The following is a 23,164-nucleotide window of genomic DNA, read 5'->3' as shown; positions in this document are numbered from 1 at the left end:
GACAAAACAAGCAAGGTTGTTAACTCTTAAACATTCTTCTTTATCCACCCTCAACCACCATTCTCCCACCCAAACTCCAAAACTCTCTCACTAACACTCTAATTCTTCATCTCAAAACCCTATCTAAACCTTATCCATATCTATATTCCTCCTGCAGCTGAATCTCTTATACCTCGTGACTCCTCCCCTCCAGCACTCCCACTGGTCTATGCAAATAGAATATGAATATTCATGACCTTCCTTAATAAATTTGTCTTAGGAGAGGAAACGTAATGGTTTGCCCTCATAAACAAATGAAGGTTTATGAAAGAATATCAGCCTCTGATATTATTTACATCACTAAGGACAGAATCACATTACTCTTACATCAACAAAGATATACTAACCTTTTGCGTTACTCACATTAATACAAATTACATTACATTACCTTTGCATTAATAAAGGCATATTAGACTCTTGCATTACTTACATCAATACAAATTACATTACAGTATGTTACCTTTTCATTAACAAGGACACTCACCAATATTTTCACCATCACTATACACCTCTCAGTTCATCAACATCCAAGCAACTCTGCATTTTAATGATATTCCATAGCTATTATACAAACGAACAGTTAATACAATATTACAGACTTTTTATCCACCCATTAGTCATTTGGCCTTCGAGACAAGGCGTCAGCAACCACATTCTGATTCCCTTTTACACTGTAGATACCAAAGTCTTGCCTGGCTCAGCGTCTATCTTGCAAGTTTGCTGCTACTGGAATTCATAGTTTTTAGCCACACCAAAGGGGAATGGTTGGTGCAAAGGACGAATTTCCTTCCCCAAATGTAGGGCCTCAGCTTTTGCAATGTCCATGACCTGGGCAAACGCCACAAGTACCATTTCAAATGTAGTGCCAAAGGACTTAAAAAAAAAAATTAATTACAAAATGAAGGAACAATTTCAGATATCACATGCATTAAAAATTTCTAGGACACATTTAATACTAATTTTAGTAAAAAAAAACCCTTGATGTAATACTTTTGGGGATGAAGGTACACAGCTATGTGCTCTGAGAGATGCAACCACCTGATTTCTAATTAACATGGGAGATAACTGTATACTAACATGATACTGTAAAATAAGCACTGCATCTGGAAAATGGAAAAGAGGGAGCTGGGTAATTAGAAAATACAAAAATTTCAGAAACATTACCCGTTAGGAAATTTAGAAGTCACATTAAGGAGCCAGTGTACTTGCAATAATTGAGAAATCTCTCAGCACACACCTGTCCTTCACTACACAAGCACCCTCGTTCCAGCAGCCCCAATGGTACAATCAACAGCGACTCTACTGCTGCAGTTCACCCGGCTCTCCCTGTAAGCAGGACCTTAAACACTGCCTGTAACCACTCTGTTTTACGAACCTAAGTGGACAGAAGGGAAACAAACACATCAAAGCACTTGTAAGAGCTGCCTCTGAAAGATGCCTGCAAAGAGTATCCACACTGCATTTGGGACAAGAGCTCAAGACCAATCTGGAGATGAAATTCCCATACTCCTTTGACAAGCACCCAATGGGGAAAAGTTAGGCCACGCAGCAGAGATAACTGAGATATCTACCTAGACACACATTGACAGCAGCAATGTACACAAGTTTACTGCTTCACGTGCCTGCAGGATAACATGCGCATCTAAAGACCAAACTTTGTTCTCCTCCGTAATTTTTCAGGTTTTGGTAATCCACACAACAGCTCAGTTTTCTTGTCTCCATTGTGCAACTGCACTTATGAGCACCATATTATATCAAAACACTCTTGAGCATTATGTAAACTTAGATTATTCCAATTTCCTTCCCAGTCTACACCACAGAATCTACTGGAGTAAGGCTACCTCCCGCGCCACATTTATGAATAAATAATTGGAGCCTTTTCAGATTAAAATAAACTTGTCGCTGAAAATTAATAACCTGCCTTGTGTTTGTTTCTAAGGCCAGCTAAATGAAGTGAAGTACTACAGATCGGGCATGAGTGTTACACCCGCCGCCCTGTAACAGATTCGAACATCTCAAACAAATCCCCGCTCTCGTTCACTGAGCTGTAATCGACTCGCAGAGCGGCTCCAGGACACCTTTCATCAAGTCCCGCAAAAGTCTCCGTCTGATTGGACGAGGAGGCACGTGCCGCCTTCTCTGAACGCAGCGGACCGGTCTTGGGTTGGCTTAGCGAGCCGATGGGGGATGAAACCCTTCCTTGTGATTGGCTAAATGGGGAGAAATCAATCGACGCCCGGCCGCCATTGGCTGCAGCTGCGCGGCTCGTGTCGAAGCACCTGCTCCTTGACGCCTGCCGTTTCAGAGGAGCGGCGCATGCGCGGGGGACAATTGAGGTGATTTGCTCTGGCAAGGCGCCGAGTTTTCCGCCGGAGAGGCACTGACAGAACCGCTAGTCACCGGCGGTAACGGTCGCGGCCTCCCAGGGACTCCGTATCCAGGTGGGGAGCCTTGCGACCGGTTCCGGCTGTTACCAGTGGCTGAAGAGGCCCCGAGGGCGTGAGAAAAAAGGAGGGTGGGCGAGGGTCTCCTGTCCTAAGCCGTTCTGGTTTTGTTTTGTTTTTACCTCGCCTGGAGGCGGCTCCCTCCATCCTTTTATTGTCTTTCCGCTTTTAAAAAGCCCACGTTCGGGGTCAGCCGTTGCCGGGCCGTTGGTGCTGGAAGGCTTTGGGGCGCGAGCCCGGCTGGCTGGCTTCCCCCTCTTGCCTTGGCCTCGGAACCGCGGGAAGGCTCGCCCGGCACATCCCAGTCAGCCCCGCGGCGCCCGGGTGAAGTAGAGATCGCGCTCTGGGGAGATGGCCCGCCCGGGGGGGGGGGGGGGAGAGACGGAGATCAACACCAATTAGCCTTCGTTTCCAAGGGAGGGGACGCCCGGGTTGCGGAGGAGGGGGGAGGTCCGTGTATTGCTGCTGCAGCTTTTGGAGCCAGGGTGATCGGAGGTCTCCATAATTGCCTGCCTGGAGCAGGCGAAGTGGTGTTTAATAGGAGCTAATTGTCTCATTTCACTTTGTTTGTTTTGGCCTCATTAAGCCTGAGTGACTCTGCTTTGATCTTGAACAAACGGAGGAGGCAAGCTTACAGGAGGGAACCTACTTGGAAAAAAATGAAGCCTTTTAAAGAAAATCTTCAGTGTGTTCAATTCCTTCTGGTGGTGCTTCCAGACAAGGCCTTTATTGTGCAATTGCATTGCTCCCTTCACTGAATTTGATGGGAGGCTGCATGAATTTCTTATCCTCCCATTTTAATCACCTTAAGAGGGGGTTCCCCCCCCAACTTCCTCTTGATCAAACAGTATGTTAAAAATGCAAAGGTGAAATAGCTACACAGTACCTTTTGATTTGGAGCCGTCCTTTTAGTATATCTCTCGGTGAGAAGTGTGTGTTTATTGGCTTACACATAATGCATACATCATATTACCTAATTGTAATTTTATATTTTTTTCTAATTTAGTTTTAAATTGTTATAAATATTTTATTCATCATTTCAATATGATAATATACTTTTACAATATTATACTTTTATCTGCATTTGTCTTTTAAATTTTTAAGTGCCATTATTGGGGGAAAGATGGGATATAAATACAATTAATAAATGTGCGTTATCCTTGAGTATATTAAGACTCAGGTTCAAATTTCTAATTGGCCATCAAGGTGCTATATTGTCCATTCTTGGCCTAACCTGTGTCATAGATTGTAAAGAAAATAGGCAAGGAACACCTCTGTTAACTTTTGACAGCATTTGGAATTTAAAGATATTGATAAAGTTATAACATATGAATAGCAAGTTCAGTTCTGTCCAAACTTAAGTAACCCAAAAGTCACTATCCTTGTATGAAAGGGAGACATCAGTAGGCTTGGGAAAGTTCCAAGGTTTACAGAAATGTAAACAGATGTGGAAGATAGAAAGGGGAAAGTACAGTGGGGACAGAAAATGCTCTGGACAAAGACTGCTGTCTTACTGTGTGAAACTGAGTATCCTAGAAAAGGTTGTAGATTTTGGGCTGGAACTTTGAAGCACTCCTTGCTGTTTTATTTTGTTGCAGATTTCACTTGTTTTCTAAAAGGAAGACACTGAATGACTAATTGTGATCATACTGATCTTAGGCTGTAGTAAAATTATAAGATATACCGTATTTTTCGCACCATAAGACGCACTTTTTCCCCACAAAACAGGGGGGTGAAAAGTCTATGCATCTTACGGAGCGAAGAAAACAGATTATATTTTCCTGTTTTCTTCTCCTAAAAAATTGGTGCATCTTATGGAAAGGTGCGTCTTATGGAGCGAAAAATAGTAATTCTTGACTATCTTCAGCTGACCTTAAGAGCACTGAAGAATATTGACATTTAAGTTTCATTAAGAATTTTTGTTTCAGTGTTCTTCCGATTTGACTCAGAGTAGCTTTCTTTGGTTTCAGCTAAGCTTTCCCTGACCATTTGTTATTTTCCCACTCTGCCATCATTAATAGCACCCAAAATCTGATATTACACAGAACATCTCCGCTTCCCTAAATTCAGCCTATATTGGTACCTCTGCCAGTCTCACAGGAAATAGTATAATTGGCCACTGTGGCCAAGGCATTTTAGAAAGAAGGAAACTTGTGGTACGTTTAGTCCATTTTATTGTACAATAGTCAATCAGGCTTTTTGGATAACTATTAAAAGTAAACAAATGAAGAGGGAAATAAGAACACAGTAATTAAATAATGTAACATCAGATATGCAAGCCATACAAAAATGCTGCAGCAAATCATTTGATTAAATTGTTTAATCAGTTAGTTACTAATTAATGTAGTTCTGAAAGTTCGTTTTGTCAGCAGCAGATGGAAAAGCTTTCTCCCTCTCAAAAACAAATGTAACTTTATAGTACCTTAAATATTTGCAAGTTTTACATGGTGTTGTTTTTTGTGGCTTGCAGCTCACTCCATTTAATCCATAAAAGGTTCTGTCGAGTAACATTTCTTGGTTTTTAAGGTAGCACAAAACCCTTTAATGTTTTTGTTGCAACAAATACAGCTACCTGAAAAGTGAATAGCAGTTTATCCTGTATAAACCTGCCTCTACACTAAGTTTGTTTGTCCCTTCACTATGTACTATGGTGCTCGGAAGTGAGCTCATTGGGGACTGTTTTTGTTGTTGCTGTGTGCTGTCACCAGCTTATGGCAAGCCTATGAATGAGTGAGCTCCAAAATGTTCTGTCATTAACAACCCTGCTCAGCTCTTGTAGACTCAGGTCTGTGGCTTCTTTAGGGAGTCGCCCTATTACTACTGGAGTCAATCCATTACCTAATTGGTCTTCTACTTTTCCTGCTGCCTTCCCAGCATTATTGTCTTTTCCAGATAATCCTATCTGCTCATATTGCGTCCAAAATAGGACAGCCTCAGTTTTAATATTTTTGCCTTCAGAAATAGTTCAGACTTGATTTGTTTGTCTTTCTGGCAGTCCAGGGTATCCACAAAGATCTCCTCCAGAACCACATTTAAAACAAATTACTTTTTTTCCTGTCAGCTTTCTTTACTGTCCAGGTATACATGGTGTGAAATGGTTTCCTGTAGGCAAAGGTGGAACAAGAGTGCATTTTTCTACTTATCTGTTTGGTCTCTATGCAGAGCATATCGTACAGAAAACTGCAGATGAAGGAGAAATGGAAATTGATGGAAGAAACACCAGTAATTTAAAATATGCAGTTGATACCATCTTACTAGCAGAAAGCAGCATTGATTTGAAATGACTTTTAGTGAAAGTTAAAGTGCTATAGCAGGACAGTGGTTGAACATTAAGATGACAAAAATATGACTACAGAAGAACTACAGAACTTTAATGCTTACAATGAAGAAATTGCAATTGTTAAAGACTTTGTGTATCTTGGTTCAGTCATCAGTCCAAATGGAGACTGCAGCTAAGAAATCAGCAGAAAATTGATACTTGGAAGGGCAGCAATGAAGGAATTAGAAAAGATCATCAAGTGTAAAATTATGTCACTGGAGACCAGGATTGACACTCTTGTATTTCTGATCACCATGTATAAGTGTGAAAATCTGACAGTAAATATAGCTGACGGGGGGGAAATTCACTTGGTATATGGTGCTGGAGGAGAGCTTTACAGATACCCTTGACTTCCAGAAAAATGAACAAGTAGGTCCTAGAAATAAAAGCATGCTGCTGCTTATATACCAGCCCAAACACTCTCTGAGAGATTTACAGTTTAATTATGCAGCCCACACATTGCTCCCCCACCGGCAAGCCGGGCACTCAATTTGTAGACCTGGGAAGGAAAGAAGGCTGAGTGAACTTCAAGCCAGCTACCTGGGATTGAACTGGGTCATAAGCAGAGTTTTGGCTGCAGTGCTGCAATTTAACCACTGTGCCACATAGCTCAAATCAAGGCTGAACTGTCTTTGGAGGCAAAAATATTGAAACCAAGCCTGTAATACTGTACTTTGTACACATCATAACAAGGCAAGATTTGCTAGACAAGACAATAATGTCAGGAAAGATGGAAGACTGCAGGAAAAGTAAAAGATAAAATATGAAATGGATTGATTCCCTAAAGGAAGTCACAGGTTTGAGTTTACAAGAGCTGAGCAGGTTTTGAGGGTAGGACATTTTGGAGATTGCTCATTCATAGTTGCTGTTAGTCAGAGGTGACTTAACAGCATGTAACAACAACAACAAATGTATATAACTTAGGCTATAGTCCTGATCACAGCTCAGCAGAACTATCCTGAGTAGAGTTGTACTGTAAGCCTGAATTGAATCCTCTGTATTTCAGCACAAACCTGAGGGTTTGGTTTTGTGTGTATATAGCTGGTTGATTAGTTTTTGACTTTTGCTGTCCTTTGTTGTAAGCTTGTGCAGATTTAGAGCCTGAAAAGACACAAATTTAGAGTGCTAGACTAGGGCTGGAGGGATGAAGCCTTAAATTCAAAATGAGTGTTGATTCTGACTAAGGGTCAAAATAGATATTACATTTAGCTTATCATTAGAAGTGGAGCTTCCATAAGAGGTTAAATTAGTCATTTTATCATAATACACCCTAGTACACATTTTCTGCTCTGAAAGTTGCATATTAAACTGTTTTTATTTGGCAGTTGATCATTAAAAGATAAGCAGGTCTTCACTTGTAGGCAGACTAAGTAGGCAACTTTCTTTGGAAGGAAAATTTTATATATCTTATAGTGAAGCTCTTGTTTCATCCGTCTTGACCTTGAGTGATGTTGCTTTGTCTTAGAATGTCTTACAGAGAGGTTGTGATAGTAGCGTTGGTACATGAGAAATACACTGGAGTTCTTTACAGGAAAGAATAATTGCTTTTTTATAGCAGCAAGAGCTTAGCTATGAATGTAGTTCTTTGCACTAACTAGAGGGTCCCAATCCCAGCAGCTGCTATTATGACTATTAAAGTCTTCCCTCCTCCAATCCAGGGGTTCCCGAAGACTTCCCTAGGGCAAGAGGGAAACTGAAGGAGCCCTGGAACTTGAGACCAGGGTTAGGAAGCTTTAAATTAATTATTTGCAGTGCCTGAATCTGGTTTATGCTGGCATAACTACACTAACAGAATTTTGTCCATTGCATGTAAAGCTGCCTTCACGTAGCTGTGATGTACGGAAAGCTCAATGACTATATATGTTAAATTTGAAGAAGAAAAAAACTGATTTAAATATTTTCCTTTAATAGTAAATGTACTGTAAATGGTTGGAGCTTTGGCCATCCTTGCCAAATTTTGTCTTCCTTGACTTGGTATATAGGAAGACCATAAGAATAGAATGGGTAGGAAATTCAGAGATTAGAGCCTGTATGAGTTGAACCAGTGTTCTCAGTGAGGCTTTAGTTTCTCCCTATGATAGGAAAATAATGGGCACTAATGTTTATAATATAATATATGTTTATAATACCAATGATGTCATAATATGTGAAAAATATTAGAATTCTAAAGTTACAACACAAACTGTACGGAAGGAAACCAAAGTGGTAGGTGAATGGCAAAAAGAACATCTATAAAATTAGTTGCCAGAAAGTAAAATATGCTTCTCAAAAAATCAAAAGAAAAACTTCATAACTACAAAATTGTGCTGTTTGTTGTCAGCATAATGATCTTTATAACCATTCTGGGACAAAGGTACAGGTATGTATGTCTGCTTGTTTGAAATTTGGAGCTTCTTTCTCCATGTGCTCATCTTCAAAATGCAACCCCAGATGTTGTATATAATTAAAAAAAATATCCCCAAAGAATCACACAATTAGACAACATTGCCCTTATGTTAGTAGTATTTTAAAACATTTGTTATACAGATGCAATCAATTTCCATTGCATCATTTACTGACTTAGGAAGTCATGCTTTTAAAAAATTGTATTGATTTCAAGTTATTTTCAGTTTATTCCAGATATATTATTTGGTGATAGAGAGTGTGAATGGTCGACTTGTAGTAAAGACAGAATATATTGCCATAATTCTATTTGACAGGTAGCCAGAATGCACTTTCACTGGAATTGGCTATGTATGAGTGTCTTGGTCTTAACTTCAAGAAGTGCAGAACCTGAAGACTCAGAAATTGAAGTAGAGAATTTTGATGAGAATTCAGAAGATGCTAATGTTGATAAAAGCAGACCAGCGCTAGAGGTAAGACTAGCTAATACATGATAAAAACTTTACTAGGAACTCATGTGTATTTCACTTTGTTGAGCTTTTTAAAATTTATATACCACCAGCCTTTCTCTGTTCTGGGAGTTAATTAAGATACAGAGCTTAGATGTCAAAGTTCTGTAGATTCTCTTTAAGAAATTTGCAACCAGGTTATCTGTTTTCGTGCTTGATCCTTTCTTTGTGTATAACACTCATGTAGCAAGCAGATTATAGGCAGGGGTGGGCAATTAATTTCTATAGGGGGAGCCACATGAAAAATCTGAACTGTGTTCGGGGGCCGAACCAACTTTACTTAAAAATAAAATAAAACAGTGATGTTATGATTGTTTTTATTTTTAACTTGTTAATCTTCACAAATACTAAAGAGGTTTTCTGCGGTATGTTAAAGATGAGCAACTGATCAACTTTAGACAAAAAGCTATAAATGGTTTTGATGTTCAAAACTATCCGCAGACCGGACAGGAGCGGCTCGCGGGCTGTATGTGGCCCTCGGGCCGCACTTTGCCCAAGTCTGGTCAAACAGGTGTTTTTTAAGTTAGGTTGTTATAGTTTCTTCCTAAAGAAAAGAAAAGCCATCAAGTTTTTTCTCCATACCTCTCTTGAGAAACAAACCATTTAATGAGTTTAGGAAAGCTAAAATGGAAAACCTATTCACGGTGAAATGAATCATATCTTGTAGGCTGGGCTTGCTGACAAAAATGGTGAAACTGTCTGTTTTGTAAAGAGAAGCCACATTCCTTCTGTTCTGACACTTAAAATGTCTGAGTCTGGCTTTTTTCAGGAAAATAGTATAGCTGTTCAGTCTTTGCATAGTCCTATCCACTTTGAGAAAATGTCCATCTATCTAGTATGAGATAATAACCATATACCATGCATCAAAGTGCATGCTGTATTGTTGCTTGTAAGATACAGTGGTGCCTCGCACATCGTTAAGTGAAACGTGTTTTCCCATAGAGATGCATTGAAAACCGGATAATCCGTTCCAATAGGAACGGATTATCCGGTTTTCTCCCCCACTATCGGGGCCCAGCCTTTTGGGAGAAGCCTCGGGGGAGGGGGGGAAGACGGCATCGGCTCCTGCCTTCTCCCCCACCACCTGGCTTCTCCCAAAGGGCTGCCCTGACTGTGCTTGCAGCAGCGGAAGAGGTGCCCGGTGCTGCAAGCACAGTCGGCCATGCCTCCCACCCTTCTCAAGCCGCAGGAGGTGGGTGGTGGGTGGGAGGCATAGCCGGACTCCTTGGCAGGCACCGCGGCTCGGATCCGATCCGAGCCGCGGTGCCTGCCGAGGAGTCCGGCCATGCCTCCCACCCCCCCACCCCACCTCCTGCGGCTTGAGAAGGGTGGGAGGCATGGCCGGACTTCTCGGCAGGCACCGCGGCTCCGATCCGATCTGAGCCGCGGTGCCTGCCTAGGAGTCCGGCCATGCCTCCCACCCCCCCCCCACCTCCTGCGGCTTGAGAAGGGGGAGGCATGGCCGGACTCCTCGCCAGGCACCGCGGCTCCGATCCGATCTGAGCCGCGGTGCCTGCCGAGGAGTCCGGCCATGCCTCCCACCCTCCTCAGGCCGCGGGGGGAGGGTGGAGGGATCCATCCGGATCCCCCCACCCTCTCCCCGCGGCTTGGATCCGACCCGCGGCAGGCTACCCCATGCATGGTCGGACTCCTGAGAGTCCGACCATGGCCGGGGAAGCCGGCCGCGGGGAAGGGGAATCCCAGCGGTGGCCTCGGAAGGACCCTTCAGAAGGGTCCTTCCGAGGCCACCGCAGGCATTTTCCCCCAGCTGAGTGGCGGGAGCTTCAAAGCCCCGCCGCTCAGCTGGGGGAAAATATCGGCAGTCGGCGGTGGCTTTGGATGGATCCCAAAGCCACCGCCGACCGCCGACATTTGCCTTCCGAGCTCTCAAAGGGCTTCCCCACCACACATTGGAGAAAGCCCTTTGAGAGCTCGGAAGGCTCTCAGCGGCAGCGGGGACAGGGTAGGGGGTGTCCGAATGGCTTCCAGCACTGGAAGCCATTTGGAACCCCCCTGCCCCCGCCGCCGCTTGGATCCAGCCCCTGGCCGGTTCCCCTTGCATGGTCTGATCCGACCATGCAAGGGGAACCGGCTGGGGGCCGGATCTAAGCTCCTACCGCCGCCGCCGCCGCTTGGATCCGGCCCCCGGCCGGTTCCCCTTGCTTGGTCTGATCTGACCATGCAAGGGGAACTGGCCGGGGGGCGAATCCAAGTGGCGGCGGCGGTAGGGGCTTTGATCCGGCCCCCGGCCGGTTCCCCTTGCTTGGTCTGATCTGACCATGCAAGGGGAACCGGCTGGGGGCCGGATCAAAGCTCCTACCGCCGCCGCCGCCGCTTGGATCCGGCCCCCGGCCGGTTCCCCTTGCTTGGTCTGATCTGACCAAGCAAGGGGAACCGGCTGGGGGCCGGATCAAAGCTCCTACCGCCGCCGCCACCGCTTGGATTCGCCCCCCGGCCAGTTCCCCTTGCTTGGTCTGATCTGACCATGCAAGGGGAACCGGCTGGGGGCCGGATCTAAGCTCCTACCGCCGCCGCCGCCGCTTGGATCCGGCCCCCGGCCGGTTCCCCTTGCTTGGTCTGATCTGACCATGCAAGGGGAACTGGCCGGGGGGCGAATCCAAGCGGCGGCGGCGGTAGGGGCTTTGATCCGGCCCCCGGCCGGTTCCCCTTGCTTGGTCTGATCTGACCATGCAAGGGGAACCGGCGGGGGGCTGGATCCATGCTCCTACCGCCGCCGCCGCTGCTTGGATCCGGCCCCCGGCCGGTTCCCCTTGCACGGTCGGATCAGACCATGCAAGGTGAACCGGCCGGGGGCCGGATCCAAGCGGCGGCGGCGGCGGTAGGAGCTTAGATCCGGCCCCCAGCCGGATCCAAGCTCCTACCGCCGCCGCCGCTGCTTGGATTCTCCCCCCGGCCGGCTTTCCCTTCCATGGCCGGACTCCTGAGAGTCCGACCATGGAAGGGGAACCGGCCGGGGGGCAGATCCTAGCCCCGGATGCCTGATAGGCATCCGGACCCCTGCCGCCGCGGCTTGGATCCGCGTTGCGGCCGGCTACCCCATCCATGGTCGGACTCCTGAGAGTCCGACCATGGCGGGGGTAGCCGGCCGCGGGGCGGATACAAGCGGCAGCGGGGGTCTGGATGCCTTTTAGGCATCCGAAGGGGAATCCCGGCGGTGGCCTCGGAAGGACCCTTCGGAAGGGTCCTTCCGAGGCTACCGCCGGCATTTTCCCCCAGCTGAGCAGCGGGGCTCCCGCTCAGCTAGGGGAAAATGCCCCCTCCGAAGGGGAATCCCGGTGGTGGCCTTGGAACGACCCTTCGGAAGGGTCCTTCCGAGGCTACCGCCGGCATTTTCCCCCAGCTGAGCAGCGGGGCTCCCCCTCAGCTAGGGGAAATTGCCCCCTCCGAAGGGGAATCCCGGCGGTGGCCTTGGAACGACCCTTCGGAAGGGTCCTTCCGAGGCTACCACCGGCATTTTCCCCCAGCTGAGCAGCGGGAGCGGTCCTTTGGAGGCTCCCGCCACTCAGCTGGGGGAAAATGGGGCCCATGGGGAAAACATCGCAAAGCGATTTTTCCCCATAGGCAACATCGCAAAGCGATGGCAAAAGAGATTGCTTTTTTGCCATCGCTATGCGAATTCATCGTTAACCGGGGCACTCGTTAAACGAGGCACCACTGTATTTACATTCTTGCCTAGCTTTTGCCTGTGTGACTCAGTCCTGTCCCATAGTAGTTGTAATGTTCAGAAACTACATTGTGAATGAAGAGGAAAATCTCACTGCCTGACTTATAGAATAGTGTAACAGTTTTATGTATTATTTGATCCTCAAACTATTAAAATCTGGTATTATTAGCACACAGCTGCTGCCTTTCAAAGAAGGAATTTGTGGTTGAAATCCTGTTGCTTAGCCTGTTCAGTTGCAGTTAGAGTAACCCCCATTGAATAAGTGAAATGTATGGCGAAGTTGACTTACAAAATTCCCATGGATTCAGTGGGTCTGCTCTAGTTGCAACTTACTACATACAGTTACATTATTTCAGCCTTATGCTATATGTGATGTTTGCATAGATCCAAATTATAGGAACACATGAAGACTCTTAGGTTTCCTGTGTTTATTTTACCAGTTAGTCTATTTATGATAGATAGCTCAGCAGTTTAGGCATCTGGCTGTGCCTCCTTCAGGGGCTGGACTTGATGATCCAGCCCTGCAGTTCTAGGATGATGAAAGCTTATGGTGTATTCTGTATTTTCTATGTAAATGTTGACGTATTAAACTTTGACTTCCTGGCATTTACCAGGATTTGTACCCAGCCTTCTCAGTTGAAAGCTACTGTCACGATCCCCACGTGGCCCCTGTTTGTTTCACCAGACTAAGATCTCACGCTACGTGTCTTTTAGCTGCCACCAGTTGATTACATCAACATTATGTACTATTAATGATCAAGGTCCAGGCCATATGCCATTTTAAAAGAACCAAATAGAAATTGTTTACTGTTACAGATGTTGACATAACAAGCAATGTTGTTAACTCTTAAACAAACATTCTCCTTTATCCCCTCAGCCACCATTCTCCCGCCCAAACTCCAAAAATGATTTCTACTAATCTCAAACTCCCTAACTCCCCCTCCTCCTACTGATTCTCTTATATCTCATGATTCCGCCCCTCCAGCACTCCCATTGGTATATGCAGATAGCACATGAATATTCATGACCTGGGTGGACACCACATCTACTTTTTAGAATACTGCTATTCTGAAGAAGAAAAATTCAAATCCTTTAATAAATATGCAGAAATTAGTTCCCCTGCTGGCACTTCTCTTTAGAGGTTTTTTAAATTGAAGATAGAAAGATTCCAACAAAAATAAGCCTTGCTTTGAAGAGGGGGCCTTTCAGAGAGAGCACCAGAGCACTAAACTTCTAGAACAAACTAAAACAAATATAAACTTCGTTGTGAAGAGGGCATGCAAAGTTTCAGATTTTGTCAGTGAATAAACTGCAGCAAGTGATAGTAAAAAAAGGCTTGTAATTTCAGTGACGAGTCAGTCAGGTATCAGCTGGTGAAGAAATGCTCTGTCTGGAACATCTTTGTATACTCTTCTAGGGAAAAAATCAAGTCTCTGGCCTTCAACAATTAAGACACGGACCACACGTTTTCTGAATAGTTTGTATCCCAGAGCTATAATTGCACTTATTAATGAGCTTAAAGCCCACCAGTAGTGAATAGTTAGTTGGACTGTGTTACTTGGCCTGCGGTGTAGATGTTTGTATTTTTAGTGGGGACTTTTAGTAGGTGGGGAGTGTTGGGGGATTTTTTAGTGGGTGGGGAGTGTTTGGAGAATTTTATGTGTGTGCATGTGTCTGGTCTCTGGGTGTCTGTGAATTTCATTGTATGGGTATACTGTGTATATACTTACAATGACAATAAATAAATAAAAAAAATAAAAAAATAAAAAAAATGAAGATTGAAACCTCAGTCATTATTTTGTTTTGAAAAAAAACCTATTAAACCTAAAGCTGTTCAATACTGGGAAAATAAAAGAGGCATGAAGGGGATTAAGACAATGTCAGAACCCAGCAGCAGAGGGCCCTTGGGTGAAGTAGAACAATTTGCTGCTTTTTGTGTGCGGCCTCCTGAGGCAGCCGCTTTATCCAGTTCTGCTAGAAATTCACAGTTACTTGAAATACACAGTTAATATGAAAACCACTTGTTCTTCTTCGTGGCCTCTGTGAATGGACACAAATGGATTGTTCTGCACCTGCGCAGAACGTCTCGGAAGATTCTAGAGGTTAAAAGTACAAAGTTAGTGGGACGTTCCCCTGTGGAGCACATGCTCCGCCCACCTAAGATTCCCCTCAGTTGGTTGTTGTGGGTTTTTCGGGCTCTTTGGCCGTGTTCTGAAGGTTGTTCTTCCTGACGTTTCTCCAGTCTCTGTGGCCGGCATCTTTAGAGGACTGGAGTCCTCTGTTGAGCATGGACTGAGTTCCTCTCCAGTCCTCTGAAGATGCCGGCCACAGAGACTGGCGAAATGTCAGGAAGAACAACCTTCAGAACACAGCCAAAGAGCCCGAAAAACCCAAAACAACCATCAGATCCCAACCGTGAAAGTCTTCGAGAATACATTCCCCTCAGTTCCTTTTTTCTGCCATGCTGATCAGATCTCCAGAAGAATAGAGCGTGTTTCTGAGCGATTTTTAGCGACTATATCAGTATCTCCTCTTCTAATCAACACCTAAGTTGATACCTTCCTATTTTCCAATCAACTAATCTATGTTCCCCTGTCAGTTAGTTATGTTTCTTTGCCTTTCCTGCTTTTGGCTTCCTGCCCCTCCCCAAATCTCTTCAGCCGTCTTTCCCTCTAGTTTCCCATTCTTTATGGCCTCAACAGCTCCTTTTAAAAGGTGTGTTGGCTGTTCAAATAAGATGCCATTACAGTGGTACCTCGACTTAAGAACTTAATCCATATTGGGACTGCGTTCTTAAGTCGAAATGTTCTTACAGTAAGTTGAAGCATCATTTCCCATAGGAATGCATTGAAAACCTTTTAATCCATATCTGCTGTTTTTCGTTCTTAAGTCGAGGCACTGTTCTTAAGTTGAAGAATAAGTTCCCATAGGAACTAATGCAAAGCCGGTTAATCTGTATCTACCACTAGGGGGGAAATTTTTCTTCTTCTTTTGACCTAAGGTGAACTTAGGTCCAAAAAAGGGCAGGAACGGTTTTTTCTCTTTTTTGTTTTCTTTTTTTTGGTTCTTAAGTTGAGGCTCCGTTCTCAAGTCGAAGCAACTTCTTTGCGAACGGAGCCGTTCTTAACTCAAATTGTTCTTCTGTAGGGACATTCTCAAGTTGAGGTACCACTGTATCTGATGGCCATGAATGCTGTTTATTCTGCTTGGATGAGCAACATCCAACCCATTCTTGTGCAGCATGTAAAAAATTGACCAAACCAGCACTTAAGCAAAGGCTCCAAAGGCTACGATCTCACCTTTGAGAGACGGCCATGAATGAAAAGGGCAAAAAGAATCAAATCAGTCCATATCGAGCCTCCACAAACAACATTACTATCAACAATTCTGGAGGAGTCCTCGAGAGAGGCTCGAGGATCAACATCGAGGGAGGAGATTCATTTACCACTGCCTTACGCTCCAGTGTCATCTGGTAGCCTATCTGCCCACACTGGCCTCTCAATGGCTGATGCACCAGCCAGCCAGCCCTCGGCCCAGTCTAGCCCTGTGTCAGGGCAGGGAATTTATTTATTTATTTATTTATTTATTTATTTATTTATTTATTTATTTATTTATTTATTTATTTATTTATTTATTTATTGGACTTATATACCGCCCCATAGCGCTACAAGCACTCTCTGGGCGGTTTACAATTTTTAATTATACAGGCTACACATTGAAATCCAACTTTCAGGATCGGACTCTTCTTAACATTCTCCCCAAAAACATCAGGAGAAACGGAAACACACTAGCCTTTCAATGGCTGATGCACCATCCAGCCAGTCCTTGGCCCATTCTAGCCCTGCATCAGGCGGGTGATTGAAATCCAACTTTCAGGATTGGACTCTCCTCAACACTCTCCCCAAAAACATTGGGAGAAACAGAAGCATATTTCTCCTCCTCGATATATGCCTCCATACAGAGAGTACTACCAGTATACCAATTTCCCACGGTACCATCATTTTGACGTGGAGGAAGGTTTCCCGTATTGCAATCCGTATCACATGGAAGCATACCAAGGACATCCATATTATCAAGAACTGAAGCATGTGTGATATGCACTATCTTACCAACAAGGATATCCTCAGTCACCATCCCCGTCGCCACCACACTGCTGACACCGCTCCCAACATCCGGTACCGGCCCCTCCTGCACCTCCTATTTCTAAACCGGCTCTGCAATGTTCAACATTGTCACATAACGACCATTCCAAATGCCTCAGACAATCTTCTAAAACTCAACAACCTCTTCAGGGTACTACCACATATACCAGTCCCCATCCAACAACAGAACCGGAACCACATCATCCTCGGTCTTCCCTCTGAACTCAGTCCTCTCCTCCGGCCCTGACCATAACAAGACCCAGAATAACGTCATCATCTTCTACATCCTCTTTTGACCAAGAACTAGGATCCGAATCATCTGAAGCATCACCACCCAACCTTCCTACACCAACCTCAGATGCTATTGATAATCATCCTCCATCACCTTCAGAGGATTTCAGTTCTTATTCACAGAAGATATTCAGAATGGCTAAATCCCTACAACTACATGTCGAAGAATCTCCATCACCTGAGGCAGATCTAATCTTTGACGACATCAATCAAGAAAAGACACCTCCACTTAGTCTTACTTTTATTCCATCGATGCTCAAACTAATCAAGGAAGCATGGGACAAGCCACCATCTACACTACGCATCTCAAGACGGACTGAAAACCTGTACAAGACGCATGGAACGGATGCGTCTTGGCCAAACATCTTACTCCCAGTTCTATAATTGTTGAGTCCAACCAGTTTAGAGCCAGAAATAAGTCCTCAGTGGCCCATACTATAAGGAGGATTGGAAAATTGACATCATCGGTAGAAGAATTTATTCGCTCCAAGCCTTTTCAGTTAGAGTCGCCAACTATCAAGCGGTGATGGGCGCTTATCAGCACCAACTTTGGAACAAAATACTCCTGATACTGGAATCTGTACCTGAATCGATCAAAACTGAACTGATTAATGCCCATACCGAGGTCACCTTGCTGGCAAAACAACAAAGGATTGCGGCTAGACATGGGGCCGATGTGGCATCAAAGACCCTAGCATCCTCGGTAGCGTTGCACTGACACGCCTGGCTTAGATCCCCCAGACTGTCTGATGATGTCATTCAAGGACAGAAAACCTTCCCTTCGACAGCACAGCTTTCTTTAATCAGAAAACAGACGAGACTATGGAAAACCTTTATAAAATACTGAAAACGGCACGATCATACACCAACCAACAATCCTTTCAATACCAACAACCTCAATACAGACAGACTCAATTCTATCCAGAATCATTTCAATGTCAATTGTATCAGAGATTCCAACCATATCGACAATTCAGATCACAACCAGTTGACAGGTCCTTTCAAGGTCCACCACCATTGACATCATCCTTTCCAGAATTGAAATGAGTCCCATCAATGCCAGCCTTTTCGAAAACCCAAGATAAAGGGGAGAATGGTTTGTTGTGATTGATCTCATCAAATATTTCTCAGATTCCAATTCAACATCATGTACCAATTCTGTTCCCTACCATTCGGACCTTCCACGGCGCCGAGGACTTTCACAAAGTGCATGGCATCAGTCACAGTGCATCTCCACCTTCAGGGTATAAACATCTACCCATTCATAGACGATTGGCTGATAGTTGCGACGTCGTACCAAAACGCCGTGAGAGCTACAACCATCATGCTCAACACACTTCAGAACCTCGGACTCAAAGTAAACTATACAAAATCTCATCTCAAACCAGCACAGACAGTCACCTACATCAGAGCCCTCTTCGACTCCATGCAAGCCAGGGCCTTCATCCCCCTGGAACGGGTTATAAGGTTAAAAAAGGCAATTTGCCCCTTTTGATTTCAAACTTCCATTCTAGGTCATCATGTTCAGCACCTCCTCAGGCTCATGGCATCCACAACAGCGGTAATCTAGCATGCCCGACTCAAAATGAGGCCGCTCCAATTGTGCTACCTGCCACTATTCAACCTGGTGATAGACCACCCATCCATGAAATTGACTGTGACACCAGAGTTAGCCAATCAACTCACTTGGTGGACATCAGTGTTGAACCTTTGTGTCAGATGACCATTCCTGCTCTTCCATCGGACAGTGCAGGTCACCACTGACTCCAGCCTGTCCAGCTCAGGAGCACATTGTTTTCATCACAAAATTCATGGCCTATGGATGAGACAAGAACAATCACTTCACATCAACTATCTTGAGCTTTTAGCAGTCATCAGAGCTTTCCATGCCTTTCTTCCAATCATTGAGGGTCGAGTGGTGCAACTGGCAACGGACAATACAACTGCCCTATATTATGTAAACAAACAGGGAGGAACACATTCCTTATCCCTCCTGTACCTAGCCATCAACCTGTAGGAATGGTGTTACCAACATCACATCTTCCCTATTGTAGTACATATTTCCATGGACAACAGTTACATAGCAGATCATCTCAGCCGTATGACATCGAGGACTCACGAGTGGTCCCTCAGGGATACCATTTTCGATCAACTCTGTTGCCATTGGAGAGTACCTACCATTGATGTATTTGCTTCGAGTGCGAATGCCAAATGTGGTGTCTATTGCTCTCGAACTCCATCAGGGACGCGTTCATGACTGATTTGAACAGGGAATTACTTTATCTATTCCCACCAATACCACTCATACAACGGACAATTAATCCGCCCTCGACACTTTCAATCGAATGTGATCCCGACCTCCTAATTCAGAATGACAGGATGGTCTACCATCCACACCTTTCATCGTTGAACTTGACAGCTTGGAGGATACTCCCGCCTTGAAGCGCATCTTGGATCGAGCACGAATACCATCAACTCAGCTTCTATATGCAAATAAATGGAAAGCCTTCCTTAATTATACGGAAATAAATAACTTACCTGCAATACCTGTTCCCTTGAGGACACTACTTACCTTCTTACTCCATCTCTTTGAATTTGGACTCTCTCATTCCACTTTAAAAGTCTATATATCAGCCACCGTTGCCCATCAACCAGTTAACTCCATGTCAGCAAAAGTTTTATCTCGCCCTACAGTTAAAAAATTCCTCAAAGGACTCAATAACATCCGTCCACCATGTCAACGTATTATTCCCCAATGGTCACTACAAATTGTCCTTAATGCTCTCATGCGTCCATCATTCGAACCAATGGCCTCTTCAAATCTTAGGTTACTTTCTCTAAAGACATCTTTTCTGATGGCTATAACATCTGCTAAAACAGCCAGTGAGCTTTCTGCTCTTCATTCTGATCCACCCTTTAGCCAATTTCATCCACACAAGGTGACTTTGTATTTTGATGTCTCTTTTCTGCCTAAGATTGTATCAGAATTTCATCTAAATCAACCAATTATATTACCATCGTTTTTCCCATCACCATCAACCTCTCTAGAGCGCATGCTTCACATGCTAGACGTAAGACGCTCTCTTGAATTTTATATAGACAGAACTGAGGTTTTCAAGAAAACTAACAGACTTTTCATATATTTCCATGGACCTCACAAGGGAGGCCCAGCTTCATCACAATCCATTTCCAGATGGATAGTCCAAACTATTTCTCTGGCATATGAACTATCAGGCAAACCACCTCCTGATCATTTGAATGCACATTCCACTAGAGCGCTGTCAACATCTACTGCCTTCCAGCGTGGAATCAAGATTTTTAACATCTGTCATGCTGCAACATGGTCTACCCTGTTGACCTTTGTCAGGCATTACCGCTTAGATGTGAGAGCACACAATGATGCTGGATTTGGCAGATTTGTATTGCCATCCTTCCTACCGTGACATCCCACTATCCAGTAAGTGAAGCTTGCTAATCACCCATTTGTGTGCATTCACAGAGGCCACGAAGAAGAAAAAAAGAGGTTACCTACTGTAACCATAGTTCTTCAACGTGGTTCTCCATGAATCCACACTAATGGGTTAAGTCAGCACTTGTGCTGGCCTCTCGGAATCTTCTAGAGCTGCAATAGAAAAGTAACAATGTTCAGGTTGCCCTGCACTGAGCATGCTCAGCCCGCCAACGGCTCAGTTCCTTTTTTCCGCTTGTGAAAGTTGGAACCTCTCGGATAGAGCTCCTGTTTTTGGCTGATTTCTTCTGTATTTCTTCGTCTTCTTGACTTGGACTGAATATCGTTGATCTGCCTGTCGTTGCCCTGAAATTGGACCGGATTTTGACCTTTCTCTAGCCTCTGGCGTTTTTCTTCAGGCCAATTTGGCCTAATTGGCCTATTGGGCCTCCTGCTGAGGCGCCACGCGCCTACCGGACTTGTTCGATTGCCGCTATTGACCTCCTACTGTGAGGCGCGCGGAACACATTTCTTCGTTTTTCTTCGCTTCTGACTCCTGGTCTACCGGACTTTCTTATCCTGTGGAAGTCTGGTCTACTGCGACTTGGAAGTTTGGTCTACCGCCCTATGCCTCCGAAGGAAAAGCCATCTCCCAGGAGAGGACCTTTTCGTCTCTGCACCGCTTGCTCTAGAAAGCTACCCTTTCAAGACGGGCATTCGCTTTGTTTGTACTGCCTGGGCGAATCGCATTTGGTATCCCAGTGCAGACACTGTAAACAGTTCACCAAAGTTACCCTGAAGGCCCGTCAACAGCGGTTGAAGTATTCACTGTGGAAGCAAACTCTTTCGGCCTCTCAGCCATCTGCTATGGAAGTAGCGCCTTCCTCTTCGGCTGTACGTTCAGAGATCCGGGTAGTCCCGTCTACCTCGGCTACCACTCCGGACAAGCCCTCTAAGAAGATCTCTAAGGGCAAGTCTAAGAAGAAGTCTTCTTCCAAGAAGATAGTTTCATCGGCTTCAACTGATGCCTCAGTCCCATCGACGTCTGGACACCAGGAAAGGAAGAAAGAGTCGGTTAAAACGGGGACGAAGTCGAAGGAGATTACCTTGGTGGTTCCACCTATCTCCACTTCGCTCCCCTCACCGATCTTAGAAGACTCATCCCGCGATCGGGAATCCATGTCGGAGCCAGGAGCCTCTCTTCCACATCGACAGGAACCACTGGTCGTTGTCGAGAGGTCTCCTACGGTCAGCCAGATTGGAAGAATTATCTCTGGCTTGACCGACCAGCCTGACAGCCCTATTCTAACCGGACGGGCATCTCGATCCCGGTCGTCTACACCGGGATCGCCGACCGCTAAGTCGCCTGTGTCCTCCCCAAGGAGACCGGTGAAGCCAGTCGAGTCTGATCCTCCTCGACGACCGGACCCTCCTCGACGCCCGGACCCTCCTCGACGTCCGGTGTCGGAGCCTGAGGACGAACCACCGGCGAAGAGGGGCAAGCGCCATCGTAAGCGCAAGCGGGCTTCCGACGTCGATAGGCGTAAAAAGCACCGACGCCGGGATTACTCCACATCGGACTCTGATGATAGTAGGGAGAGGCGCCGGTCGAGACGGCGACATCGACGTCGGAGAGATTACTCTACCGATTCCTCCTCGACATCGAGAGATGGAAGGGGACGGCGGAAGAGGACCTATTATTCCTCTTCTTCTTCGTCCTCCGCTTCGCCGCCGAAGAAGCGACGACATCGGAGACCGGTGCCCCGTAACGAAGATCGAGCTTTATCTCCGGAGGGGCAGTCTACTAAATCGGTGCCTTCGACACCGTCGGCGCCGGAGAAGCCCGTGCCTCCCCCTCCTGTTCCTGGTAGACCACCCCACCCTAAACCTTCGAAGCCTGCAGGAGGGTCTCTACCTTCACCCACACCTCGGTCTTCTGAGGATGACGAGGAACAAGGTTCTCACCCCTCTTCCGAACGAGAGGATGATGACGCTTCTGATGCTTCCCTTGACACCCCGGTACCAGGGGAACCACTTCCATCTGATGCAGCAGACATCCACCCGTCGTCCCCATCCGAGGATTTCTCATCCTATCCTCAGATGGTTTCCAGGATGGCATCAACTCTACGCATGGAGGTTGAGAAGTCTCCTTCCAGGGAGGATGACCTCATTTTTGGAGACATTCATAAGGACAGGTCTCGTCCGGTTAGCTTGTCCTATGTACCAGAGCTAATGGACCTTATCACTGGATATTGGGAACATCCAGCTGATTCACCGCCTTTCTCCAGAAGGACTGAAAATATGTATAGAGTGCATGGACCAAAGACTGAGTGTCTTTTGAAACACCCTGCTCCTAACTCGCTCGTGGTAGAGTCCAGTGCAGGACGTTTACCTGCTAAGGGTCATCCAACCCCTACCAATAAAGAAGGTAGGGACTTGGAAGTGTTGGGGAGAAGGTTATATTCCATGACAACCTTTGCCCTGAGGGCCCTCAACTACCTTGTTGCTATGGGGGCTTATCAGAAACAGTTATGGGCTAGAGTACTTCCAGCACTTCAGGTAGCTCCAGAAGACATAAGGCAAGCATGTCTTGATGCCCACGCTGAGGCTCAGACCGTCTCCAAACATCAGCGATTAGCCTCACGTCATGTGGCGGATGCCAATGCCAGGAACTTGGCATCCATCATCACACTGAGAAGGCATGCTTGGCTGCGCTCAGCAGACATAATGGAGGACATCAAATCCAGGATCAGAAATCTACCCTTTGATGCCTCGGGTTTGTTTAGTGAAAAAACGGACGAGAACTTAGAGAACTTGCATAAGAGTAAGAAAACGGCCAAGTCTTATGCTGTACATCAACAACCACGACCATCTAAGTTCCACTGGCGGCCTAAGGTACAGCAAC

At 45.6% G+C, this 23,164-nt stretch overlaps 1 protein-coding gene across 1 annotated transcript in view; it reads left to right on the top strand.

Moving 5' to 3' along the window:
- Window positions 1-2,328: 2,328 nt before the first annotated feature.
- Window positions 2,329-23,164, top strand: part of CLGN (calmegin) — a 54,921-nt gene continuing 34,085 nt past the window's right edge. The window contains exons 1-2 of the mRNA XM_020783089.3: window positions 2,329-2,480; window positions 8,502-8,657. Of these exons, the coding sequence (XP_020638748.3) occupies window positions 8,511-8,657 (147 nt within the window). The 5' untranslated portion in view covers window positions 2,329-2,480; window positions 8,502-8,510. The remainder of the gene's footprint in view (window positions 2,481-8,501; window positions 8,658-23,164) is intronic.

The sequence above is a fragment of the Pogona vitticeps genome, chromosome 5 (genome assembly GCF_051106095.1).
Source record: "Pogona vitticeps strain Pit_001003342236 chromosome 5, PviZW2.1, whole genome shotgun sequence".
Lineage (NCBI taxonomy): Eukaryota > Metazoa > Chordata > Lepidosauria > Squamata > Agamidae > Pogona > Pogona vitticeps.
The sequence above is the reverse complement of the archived record's forward strand: the minus strand, read 5'-3'. Positions and strand labels throughout refer to the sequence as shown.